At 50.6% G+C, this 12,563-nt stretch overlaps 1 protein-coding gene across 1 annotated transcript in view; it reads right to left on the reverse strand.

Annotated features, from left to right (window-relative positions):
* LOC149367135 (endothelin-converting enzyme 2-like) overlaps nucleotides 1–7,615 on the reverse strand; it is a 28,974-nt gene extending 21,359 nt beyond the window's left edge. Inside the window, exons 1-2 of the mRNA XM_089572728.1 lie at nucleotides 7,170–7,615; nucleotides 762–1,020 (exon numbers count right to left, since the gene is read on the reverse strand). Of these exons, the coding sequence (XP_089428854.1) occupies nucleotides 762–1,020; nucleotides 7,170–7,615 (705 nt within the window). The remainder of the gene's footprint in view (nucleotides 1–761; nucleotides 1,021–7,169) is intronic.
* Between the last annotated feature and the right edge of the window lie 4,948 nt (nucleotides 7,616–12,563).

Consider the following 12,563-nt stretch of genomic DNA (forward strand, 5'->3'; position numbering starts at 1 on the left):
TCCACTTTTTTTTAATAAACTTTCTCTACAACTAGTATTAGGAAGGTCTTTGAGCTAGTTGATAATACATTGATTCTCACGGCGAGCTCTTCCTCTCTCGTCCTATGCTTCCGTCCAAGCCTTTCTGTCAAACTGAAACGCTTCGCAGTGAGGCATTAAGGCTACAGCTGGGTTTCTTTAGTGCAACGTTAACAGCGAAAAAAAAAAAGTGCTAATAGGTCGCCGCATAGCGCGCTTGCCGGTCGCTCAAATGGGCCTTCAAACACTGGCAACTGCACATGCTCCCACGGAATCAAAGCACTTCTTTGACCCGCAGTTCGCACGTCCTTCCCGCAACGCCGATGGCTTCACTAAGTCTAACTGTTGTTCACTGATATGTTGATTTTGGGCTACATCCCCGAGAAACCCATGCTCAGCGGCGCGCACTACAACATTGTGTGCGCATTTAACGAGCCCTCGCGGCCTTTCAGAGTATTGGGTTCCAAGCTAGCAGTAGATACGTGATGTATCTTTATGAAAACATTCCGCTTATTTAACGTCTATTTTCCCGACTAAAAAGCAAACACCATAAAATTGCATCCGTGGTTTTATAAAGAAACATGCTATAAAGAGGCGGAATCATTCATCATTAGCTGGTATTCATCAAGCCAGGTAATACAAACTCTTCTGGCTTTGCCAACCGGTAGTAGGCCATAGTAACAAAACATTGTTGCACAGCATATACCGCCGAACGTTTGAGTGAAACCTCGTGTTAAACTTGCCTCGATGAACAATGCCGGGGCTCCGGTAGCGCTAGGATCGCCGTCCGCCGCAGTGTCTGTGTACGCGCGAAACCAGGTGTCCAGGCCCCAAACCAGGCTCAAATTAAGCACAGCCGACAGAGGGTGCAACAGCGGCTCAGCACTAACGTTGTAGTCGAAAGGCCATGGAAGGGAGACGAGCTTGAAAAAGTCCCGGAAGGCGTCCAGAGATGGCGCAGCATGCATTTGCGTGCACTCCCGCAAGAACTCCGTCACTATCCTGCACAAAAGGAACATCATTTAGGAGAACAGTTCATTGAAGAACTTATAGGCTACTTCGTGTGTGACCTGCATGCATGAAGCCCAGCTGAAAAGAGACGTTTCAGAAAGTCAAAGATACACTCCTTGTGACTACACGCCTCAAATATATTTATCTTCTCTTGTCTGGAGCCTTTAAAATCAACAGTGAGAGTTGCATCTCCTGGTCAACTCACCGCAGAACTAGAACACAACACTTCAAGCATTTAATCGAATACCGGGCACACATCGACACCTTTAAGTATTCATTTTCCACCCAAGCAGTCCGTGAATGGAATGCCTTACCTGATGACGTGGTCAAGTGCCCGTCCCTGGAAGGTTTTCTTTCCCAGCTATCAACTGTACCCTGAGTGCAGAATGTTTTCGATTTGTTACTTTTGCCCTCCTGCAAATTTTTTGTGACTTATGATCACTGACTGTAGTTTTGTTTCCTTTGTTCCACAACTGTATAACAATTAGTTCAGTGTACTTTGTCTCACTGCCGTTTTCTCCAATTGTATAATATGCCCTAAACCTGTAACAGCCTCGGTATGAGGCTAGCAGTATGTAATAAATAAATAAAATAAATAAATAAATGACTAACGTGCATCTAGACAATTAGTGCCATCGCACCGCTAGAACACTTATCCCGTTAAGACAAAGCAAGTACAGAACATTCGAAAGGCTCTGCTTTTCATATAATTTTTCTACATGAAGCAGCTGCAGCATTCTATGCGCCCAAAAGTTGTTAGAAAAAGAAATGTTACTCTCCCAGCATCAGCTGATGAAGGCAAGTCACATGTTCGACCTAATTTAGTTAATATTTAGTTCGTTTTCCTTGTACAAAGCACTCCTTTTGGTCTCTATCACTCACCAATAATTCATGGGTAACCAGCAGCTTTTCAAGCAGATCGTTGTCGGACGAACGGAGCTGTACCGAAAATTTACTTCAACGTTCTGTCCATGAAATTGAGAAAATGTGCATCGTTCGTGACATCACCATCATCATCATCAGCCTGACTACGCTCACTGCAGGGCAAAGGCCTCTCCTATGTCCCTCCAATTAGACTTGTCCTTTGAGCTGCGGCCACCGTATCCCCGCAAACTCCTTAATCTCATCCGCCCAACTAACTTTCTGCCGCCCCCTGCTACGCTTGCATTCTCTCGGTATCCACTGCGTTACCCTTAAGGACCACCGGTTATCTTGCCTTCGCGTTCGTGTGAAGATGCAACAGCTATTCCGCTTCATTGTGTAAGATTGCAGCAATTAACGACATAGTCACTGGAACAGCAGTCAGAAAAATAGCGGAAAAAAAATTGGCTTAGCTCTGCTACGCCAGGATATATGTAGCGTAAGCGGCTAACTGTCAAGCGGCAATCTCAGGGTCTGAGAAATTGAGGATTTCCAGTCTTCGCCGCCGACTGGCAACGGTTCGACTCCCTTTAACCTCCATGTGGAGCGCACTGCATCAAAGTTGCGACTGAGAGAAGGATTAAAAGGAAAGTACGCGGACCTGCCGGCTGGCTCAACCCGAGCCACCACCGCGGCCACGTGTGTTGAAAGATAAGAGGAAAGAGAAAAAGAGAGAAAAGACGCGCGTCGCAACAACCGCGACGATGGATTGATGGAGACGATGGTGCGGGATCGGCTGTCCGAGTACCTCGAACAACACAACACCTTCGCGGACACCATGTTCGGATTTCGCCCACATAGATCCGCACAGGATGTCCTGCTCCAACTCGACCGCGAAATCTTGAACCCCATTACACACCCCCAAAACGATAAAATTGTCCTTGCGCTCGACCTGAAAGGAGCGTTCGATAACGTAACTCACGAGGTCATACTCACACATTTGAGTCAAACTCACTGCGGCGCCAATACCTTCAATTACGTTAAACAATTTCTCACGGACAGACTGTCCTACATCCGAATACAGGACGAAGAGCACGGACCTTTCCTGCTCGGCACGAGGGGGACTCCACAAGGCCCGGTGCTGTCCCCTCTGCTATTCAACATTGCCATGATGCGCCTACCCGCCCTGCTTGGTGCGGTCGAAGGGGTCCAGCACGCGCTGTACGCCGACGGCATCACCATCTGGGCTACGCAAGGACGCCTGGGGGATATGGAGACCAGCCTGCAAACGGCCGCCAGCATAGTGGACCGCTATGCTCGAGACTGTGGTCTGCAATGCTCCCCGCAGAAATCGGAATTCGTGCATTTACGTCCCTCGCGCACATGCTCGACCCAAATCACTCTCGTTGCAAAGCGGTCCCATTCGCGAATCCAAGGAAATCAGAGTCCTTGGACTCTTCATACACAACCAGCGACGCTGCGACACAACACTCGCCAAGCTCCGGCAGGTGGGATACCAGGTGGGCCGCATGGTCCGCCGGGTTTCTAACAAGCGCGGTGGGTTACGATGCAAAGACGCCTTGCGGCTGGCGAACGCATTCGTGACCAGTCGAATCTTGCATTCGACTCCCTACCTCCACCTGCGGAAACAGGAGGAGGATTCCCTCGAGGTCACCCTCCGCAAAATCATGAAACGAGCGCTGGACCTCCCAGTTTCTACCTCTACCAGCCGCCTTATGGCACTGGGGATGGTGAACACTTTTAGGGAGCTTCGGGAGGCCCACCTCAACAACCAATACACTCGTCTCACAAAGACAGGGTCGGGTCGCCGCCTTTTAGCCCGACTACACATCCAGCACACTCAATTCACAGAGGAGAGATGCCGCCTTCCCGTACACTGGAGACGCGCCCTCCACGTGCGGCCTCTCCCCACCAATATGTCCAAAGAGGATCATAATGGCAGGCGCCTGGCGCGGGCGGAAGCCTTGGACCGCCATTTTCGGAGCAAACCAGGAGTCTTCTACGTGGACGCGTCCGGCCCGGACTCCAGGGGATGGTACACGGCCGCGGTCGTCCACGAGGGTAAAACAGTAGACGCCCTTACTTTCAAGGCCCAGTCAGCAATTCACGCAGAAGAGGTTGCCATCGCTTTGGCAGCCTCTGACACCTCCTCCAAATACATAATCACCGACTCACGAGGGGCTTGTCGAAACGTCACGCAAGGGTGGGTTACTCCCCTAGCTTATCGTATTTACCAAAATTGTAGCCGAGACTCGGATCCCGCGCACCGATCTATCGTTTGGGCTCCAGGTCACCAAGGTGTCCACGGAAATGAGGCAGCCGACGCCGCCGCCCGCGCGCTCTCTCTCCGGGCATTTCCCACGGGACCCGACGCCGACCAGGACTTCCATTTCAACCCGATTTACACTTTTAAGGAAATATGCGATTATTACAAATTCACGCACCAAACTCTTCCCACCACATGCAAAGGGCTGGGGAAGGTCAACGAGCGGGTACTCCTGCGCCTGCTCACCAACACGATGTTGTGCCCGGCAATTCTAAAGCATTTCGATCCTAAATTCGACGGGCGGTGCTCACACTGTGGGGAGGTGTCTGACACCTACCACATGGTGTGGGCCTGCCAGCAGAACCCATCCCTACCCCCTATCCCGAACCCCACCCGAGAGGACTGGGAGGCGACCCTGTCCGGTTGCTGCACCCTCGAGGCCCAAAGGGCCTTAACGCAGCGCGCCCGGGCTGCGGCAAACGCCAATGGTGTGCCTGACTAGGCATCCCACCTAGTGGTTGTAAGGGCGCGTCCGCCGGAGCGGACGCTGGCTTAAAAAACAGATATGTGGCCGTGGCCCCAGGGGCCACAACCCCCCTGCGTCAACCGCATGTCCCGCGCTTTATATACGAACGGTGCACCCTCCTCGCGCATGCGCAATAGAGCGCGGCGCAGCAGTTGTTAAAGGTACCCTGCGACGTACATAATGCATGGGTTCTTTATTATTTGTATGCAGAGTAAGGGATATTGTGAGTCCTGAACGCGCAATGATATCGCCGAAATAATAATATTTGATATTTTAATCTTCGCTAGAAATGCTTGTTTCGAGCCGATGGTGTCGCAACGCGGCGGCCATCTGCGGCAGCGGAAATGAGGTGGCATCCAGATAGGGCGCTGCCTTTCTCATTGGTTGGGCGTCCAGTTTGCATATTGTTCCTTTATACTTGCGAAATTGATCCAAAATATTATGTGTCTGAGTACTGAAAGCTTTTCGCATGCCACAAAAAACTGGAAAGAAGCAGGGAAAGCGAACGAAAACTAACAAGAATTCAGCTAGGGGCGACACTTTCCATTCCGCTTCAAACCTTCGTGGCGGCCAGCGCTGTTCAAAAAACGTTGGCTCAGACCAGAAAGCGCGCTCGTCGAGACCGGCCGTGACCATACCAAGACGGCAGCGAAAAAAAAGCCAGTCGACACACCTTGCCCGAAATTGTGAAGAGAAAGGCCGGACAGGAGACGGGAGTCGAGTTTGGGGGGGAGGGGGGCTACCGCTGACAGCCTTCCAGTCCGACTGAAAAAGAAACTTCGGGGAGCTTCCTTTGTCGTTAGTCACCCCTGCCCTGACTACGGCGTCGCGTACACGGGGGGAAGACGCCGTCAAAATGCGCGGCTGTCTACAGCCCCGACAAAGCAACAACTGCATGCAATTCTTCCGCTGCGTGTGCGCTAGGCGCGGTTCTGATTGGTAGCGCCCAATCTCGGTACTGGGTGAGTGAAATGGGTGAGTGAAATGCATTTTCTTCTGAGCATTTCATTTCGAATTTTCAGAGTGGAATAACTTTCGTTTGCATGCTCCGATTTCAATAATTATTTTTGCTCTGGTCTCTGGAAAGCATGATGAATCTATTTAATGATATTAACGGGTACTGAAGAAATCATCGCGGTGCCCCTTTAACGCAGCGGCGGGCGCACGCGGCTCCGGCGCGTCTGCCGAGACTGTGACGTCATGCCTCTGGAATGCGCCGACCGGCGGAGCGTCGGAGTGGAGCGCGCGCGCCGGCGGCGGCGACGCAGGCAGCGCCTCTCGTGACGTCACACGGCTGCCGCGCATGCACGGTATGGTCGGCACAGAGGGCACGCGAAGCTCCTTCCAACCCGCGTAGTGTAGCTTACGCTGCAAAAATAGTAAGGGAACTTGCTGCATATTTTCGCACGCACGACTGCTTCGAGATTCAACGGCGTCTATGATTCGCAGCCCAGTCGCAACACTCAGCAAGACTAAAACGCACCGGCAAAGCGCGAAGAGACCTTACGTGGGCAGTAAATGTGTGCTCGTGTAGAATGCAAACGGTAATTAGTATTACACTGAAGCTTAATCTATTGGCATAAATTTTAACCTAGTTTCGTATCTCATCAGTCATCACATCGGATGGGCCTGTGAAAAGCAGTTTGTTTCCGGTCGCATTGGACGAACGTGTACAGAGTGAACGACACTTATCGTAGCAGACTTGAAACCGTAACTGAATGCATGAGATAGACAGAGTTTAGGAGCATCCCTTTTAAACCTGCCACCATCCTCATATCTTTTTCTTTACATTTCTCTAGATCAATATGTCGATCTTAACTGCGTAATCTATAAATCCCCCATTTTTGTTTTAAATACAACTTCTGTTGACGTTGTATTACACTAATTTTAAGGCGAAAGCCTTTAATGCCTCATAGTTGTCGACAGAAGATTGTCAGCAGAGGTGTCACGCTTCTGGAATCGTGCCAACTGGGGTCTCTCCTCGTAGCCGCGCGACCTCCTCCCCTCTTTACAAACTGGTTGGTTGGTTTATGGGGTTTAACGTCCCAAAGCGACTAAGGCTATGAGAGACGCAGTAGTGGAGGGCTCCGGAAATTTCGACCACCTGGGGTTCTTTAACGTGCACTGACATCGCACAGTACACGGGCCTCTAGAATTTCTCCTCCAAAGAAATTCAACCTGCCGCGCCGGTAGGGGGCGCAGCTGTGCATTGCAACCGTGACGTCACACAGTAGCGGTAGAACGAGCGCATGCGTGTCGGCGTTGGCAGCTGCACCGCCATTCCTTAGCCAGACGTCTCGTTGCAGTCGAGTGAGTGAGACGCATGGCTCCGAAGCGGCCCAGTGATTCCGCGCCAAACGGTTCGGGGAAGCGGCAGTGGGTTGACCACTAGGCTTTCGCCAAGCACACTTTAGAATTTTCAGTGTCTTCGGTAATTTTTTTATCTGAACTTCGAAACCGGCTCACCTGGATGCCGCGAAGTTGGTCCTTCCACTGAGGAGCCGGTCCGCCATGGTCGTCTGGTACTTGCTGATCACGTGACCGAAGAGGCTCTGGGAGGCCCGGCGGCCGCCAACGGGGCGACTGCGCCAAGCGGAACAGACGAACGCGTCCATGTCGACGCACGGGTCGACGCTGTAGTTGAGCGTGCCGTGGAACTCGGCCGTGTTCTGTAAGCAGCCCGCCGAGAGGCACGTCTTGCTGCCTCCCAGAGCCCGCCTCCTGCTTTGTAACCAGGTGGCCAGCGTGATGAAGACGGCCATCACCACTGCGAGTGCCACGATGTACCTGACGCCGACTTGCACGTTTTCGAGTTCGGCATCGGACTGTGCGGCGGGCTGTGACGGCGAGGCAGCCGGCAAGGCCGCTTGCTTGGCGGGAGGTGACCTCTTAGCTTCCTGCGTGGGTAACATTATGGTAGGTGTTGGTGCTCCGCTTACCGGAGCACTACCTCAGAAGGGACGATCCGACCTAAGACGCGATTACAACTGCAATGAGAAAAGGAAAACACAAACCAAGAACAACGCAGCAGAGCTACGAATACATAATTTGTACTACCGACGATAGCGGCAACATGCTCCGCGGCGTGGGAGTGGGCTGCCTTGTTATCTTTGAAAGAGTCGACGAAAAAAATAACTGCGGCATGCCCTATTCGAACTTTGCGTCTCTTGTTGAAGAAAATGAGAACGTATCCCATTTGTTTCGGTTAGTTTCCAACGTGCACTATTTGATTCTTTCAAGAAATCGAATGGAAGGATATTCCATTCGCGTTCCGAAAATTAGGAATATGGACCTACCCCTTGTGTTTGTCCATGTCAAACATTCTTGGATAAAATTTTGATTAATGGAAAACTTTAAAGTACCGATATAGAAATATTGAAGGTAACGGTAAATTCTCCCGATATGTAGCAAAATTTTTCTGTTTTAGTGTTTCCATCCCTAGCATCCAGCAATGAAGACTGCCATAGGAAACCAATGGAGAAGTTTTTTGATGGTAGCAAAAACATTAATACGGGAAAAAATTCCAGCCTGCCGTCGGGTGATCCGCGGATATATTGATTGTTATAGCGAAATCTTCCATTATATGAAAACATATCGCTCATAAACTCTTTCCCGTCCAAAAATGCTTTTGTCCACAATTGTCGGGTGTGTTTAAATTCTTGACAGTTTCCGTCGAATATAGACGAAGAGCTTGTACTTGCGTTAAGGACATGTGATATTGCCATGTTTTCTTGAATCGCTGTAGTTTTTCTACGTACGTATTTGCACGTTTTCTTGAATCGCTGTGTAAAATTCTTTAGAGAAGCTGTAGCTTGTAAAGTGCCCCACTGAATAAGGTGTACTCCTCGAGGCCCACAAAGAGCTAATTAAGACCTCTTTCAAAATAGTCTGGAGAGCAAACCATGCAGTTCTGAGAGCAAAACACATTATGTAAAGCCTTACATATCATTCCACGTTTACTTCGCACTAGCATGTACGGGACAGGTCCGTACAGTGTTCCTCTTTCAGACTCTGACGTCTCATTTGACAAGCATACAAGTCAACGCCCGTTGGATGCGTCTACGGGAGTGTTGTAAACGTCTCGAAATACACACGCAATAGCCTTTACTGTAAAGAAATAGTAAACGAATTAAGGCTAAGTCGTTCGCTTACTATTAGAGCCGCAGTTGCCGGTGTTTTTCCGCCCAGGTTCGAGGGAGTGGTTGGTCTGGTCGGCAAATGCTTTGTCGTCTGCTCTTCCTTGTTCACAGCCTCCTTATTCGAGTCGAACGGCAGCGACGAACGTGCCCGTGATTTCTCCGTCTTGCAGCCGGAGGAACCGGCGACGCTACCTACCGGACTCACCTTGTGTCGTCGCTTGTGTCGTGAGGCAGCAAACGACCTCGGCATCGGACTCCCTGCGGTGGGTGGACTCTCGAAATCCCTCCTGTGCGAGTGTCGGAGTTCAGTTCTTCTCCTGGTGTGCTTGCTTCGGCGAGACTCAGGCGCAACTGCCTCCCTCCGCTCTTCGTGGATTTTTCGCCGCAGTTTGGACGGAGTCGCCGCCTCGACGGATCCTAGCGTCGCAGGTGGAGATGGATCGCAATGTGAACTGCGATTATGTGCTGCTGGGTCGCGATGCAAACCTTGTTTCGCCATCCGAACGTCGCTACCCGTACTGTCGCTCACTGGAGATGGAAGTCGCTCGACGACCGGCAAAAGCTTCGCCGGTTCTTTCGTACCGGTGGACGCCGCTGAAGCCATAGCCACGTGATTGCTTTCCTTACGATTCTCACTCTTCTCGCACGTCTTCTTACTGGGCGTGTGATCGCGGCCAGCATCGAAGGCTGCGGGGGCATCGGCGTCGGTATGCATGCTTGGTAGAAGGCGGCTAGCACTGCGCCGTGTTGAACCAGGGCGTTTTCTTGGGGAGGACAGTGGGGGTGACTATCTATAAATGCAACGAGAAATAGCAGTTTTCCTGCGTTGGCCTTAACGCTTCCCCGTGGCACAATATCTCTTTTCATCGAACCTGATCGTGGCAGGTTACAGCAAGCAAATTCGGCACACACAAAATGTGTAGCGGTCACGCTTATCCGAACAATATGTAAAATTTCCTTAATTTTTGGGCATTAGCCTTACCAACAGTGTGGCATTCGCAATTACAGAGGGCTGTATTGCTTAGAGAGTAATCAAGTGTACGGAACTTCTCAAAGCGTGTCCAGTCTCGTCCCTTCTCCATGTTCCAAACTGGGCAAAGAGCGCTGAAAGTGAGACTGCCGAGCTTGTGGCCCCAGTCGTTAAAGACTATGTGCTTGCACCAAGCGCAGTATACAGCTGTGAGCGCGGCAGACAAGCGCTCGAGTTTCACTCTTGTTGCGGGCCGAGCTAGTGTCCGTAAAGTATTGCCCGGTTATGGGAAAAATGTGTCCCCCTATGTCTCGAAGCGGCCGACCATTATCACCATCATGCGTCGTGGGACAGCACAGGCTGGGCTAGTTGGTTCGTAGCCATGTTTGAAAAAGAAAACGCGCGACTGGGACGAGGACTACCCAAACCGAAGTACTTCTAGAGGGATAAGCTTCTTCATGGGAGAAGTGTACGGACGGACGGACGGACGGACGGACGGATGGATGGATGGATGGACGGATGGACGGATGGACGGACGGACGGACGGACGGATGGACGGATGGATGGATGGATGGATGGATGGATGGATGGATGGATGGATGGATGGATGGATGGATGGATGGATGGGATGGGATGGGATGGGATGGGATGGGATGGGATGGGATGGGATGGGATGGGATGGGATGGGATGGGATTGGATTGGATTGGATTGGATTGGATTGGATTGGATTGGATTGGATTGGATTGGATTGGATTGGATGGATGGATGGATGGATGGATGGATGGATGGATGGATGGATGGATGGATGGATGGATGGATGGATGGATGGATGGATGGATGGATGGATGGATGGATGGATGGATGGATGGATGGATGGATGGATGGATGGATGGATGGATGGTAGGAGCGTCCCCTGCAGGACACTGCCTCTTGAGTTATCATAGAAAGATTCCTTCCTGATCGGCCATTTCCAATACCTATATAGTTCTATACTCTCCTTCTTTTCTATTGAGTTAATGCAGTTATTATCTTCCGCATTTTTTACCTGTCATTTAATGTTATCTATATCTCCGTCCTTGTGTCCTGCATACTTACTGGTCAGTTTCCTAGTTATTTCCCGCCTTTGTGAGTCAATGCTATTTTTGCATAAGTATTTAAATACCTTAGCTGCCCACCTGTTATCGTTCAGTTCGCTCAGGCGTTCTTCCTATAGTAATTTACTCTGCGCTTCCCGTGCTTCGAACGATATCCAGCCCATATCCCCCTGTACCGCCTCCTTTGTGGTTTTGTCGGGGGTGCCTAGTGTTAATCTTCCAACAGCTCACCGATTTACTCCTAATCTCGACTGAAGTTCTGCCCTTAAGCGGAAGCAGAGACGGGAGTGCCACGCGGAACTCCGCGGAGCCGGAGTTGTGAAAGGCTTCCACAGTTTCACATCGCTAAGTTAAACGAGCAATGTGTGAGCAAGCCTATTTTTCTGCATGAGAAAGAAATACCGTATCTGCCGGCATATCTCGTGCCTTGTGTCATTCCCATGTGTGGGTGTGTGTTCTCGAGTGTGTTAGCGATAGCGTTAGCAAAACACCGTTAGCGTGTTTTGTAGCTAGCTGGCCCGCTCTGCGTTTTATCTGCAAGTGTAATCAATAGCAACTGAGTGCAGCCGCTTTGTACTCCTTTGTTTTCTTGAGCGGGGAGGATCGGGGCGGAAGAATGGCCTCGATATTCGCTGCACGGTGAGGATGGCTAGTGGGTTGTAGAAGCCATTTACAGAAAGGCAGCCTCAGATCAAAACATCGGCGATCTTCGGCTCTTCTTTTGTGCCTTTGTATGTTTGCAGCGAGCTATGGAAAGAAAAATGATAGTGTAAAGTTAAGAGACCGGAAGCGAGTAGTGTGGGAACAAACGCGGGTTGACATCCTAGTAGATATCAAGAGGAAGAAATAGGCTTGGGTAGGGCATGTGATGCGAAGGCAAGATAACCTCTGGTCCTTAAGGGTAACGGAGTGGATTCCAAGAGAAGGCAAGCGTAGCAGGGGCGGCAGAAATTCATGTGGGCGGATGAGATTAAGAAGTTTCCGGGGATGCGGTGGCCGTAGCTGGTGAAGGACAGGGTTAATTGGAGAGACATGAGAGAGGCCTTTGCCCTGCACTGGGCATAGTCAGACTGATGATGATGATGATAATGATGTTTGCCGGCTGGGTTGTGCCATTACATTTTTATACTCATCATCTAGTTTTGAAATTCACTAGCCCAACAACGTGCATTGCCATTGCCGGATAGAGGCCTCTACCATTCTGGCGTGTTTCCGCAAGTAAAGAGAGTGTGTTGAGGGGAAGACATTGTGTTTAATGCTGCAGTCGGCCGGCAACAAGCTAGCAATTCAGGGTGCTCCTTACATCCACGTGCGCTCTAATTACCCGGCGAACTGCCGGGATCCGCAGAGAGTCATGAGAACCGAGTAATTTAGGATGCGTGGTGACTGGGTGGCCGCGGCTGAGCGCGAGACGAGGCTAATTTAAATCATTTCGAGAGGAGGCCTTTGTCCAACAGTGAACGCAGTGGTAATCACGACTGTCCGGCGCGGGCCTTTAACATACTTCGAAATCTCATTACACGAGCTTGTTCAGACATCGCTTTCTTCATCGAAATGCCGCTTCCGATGTCCAGATTCTAATACACGAACTCGATCGCGTTGAAAACCTTTTTACAGAAATAAGGACCACAGACATTAGGAACTCCGGGCCACGTC

Source organism: Amblyomma mixtum, chromosome 1, assembly GCF_055824585.1.
Source record: "Amblyomma mixtum isolate Tamu chromosome 1, ASM5582458v1, whole genome shotgun sequence".
In the NCBI taxonomy this organism is placed as follows: domain Eukaryota; kingdom Metazoa; phylum Arthropoda; class Arachnida; order Ixodida; family Ixodidae; genus Amblyomma; species Amblyomma mixtum.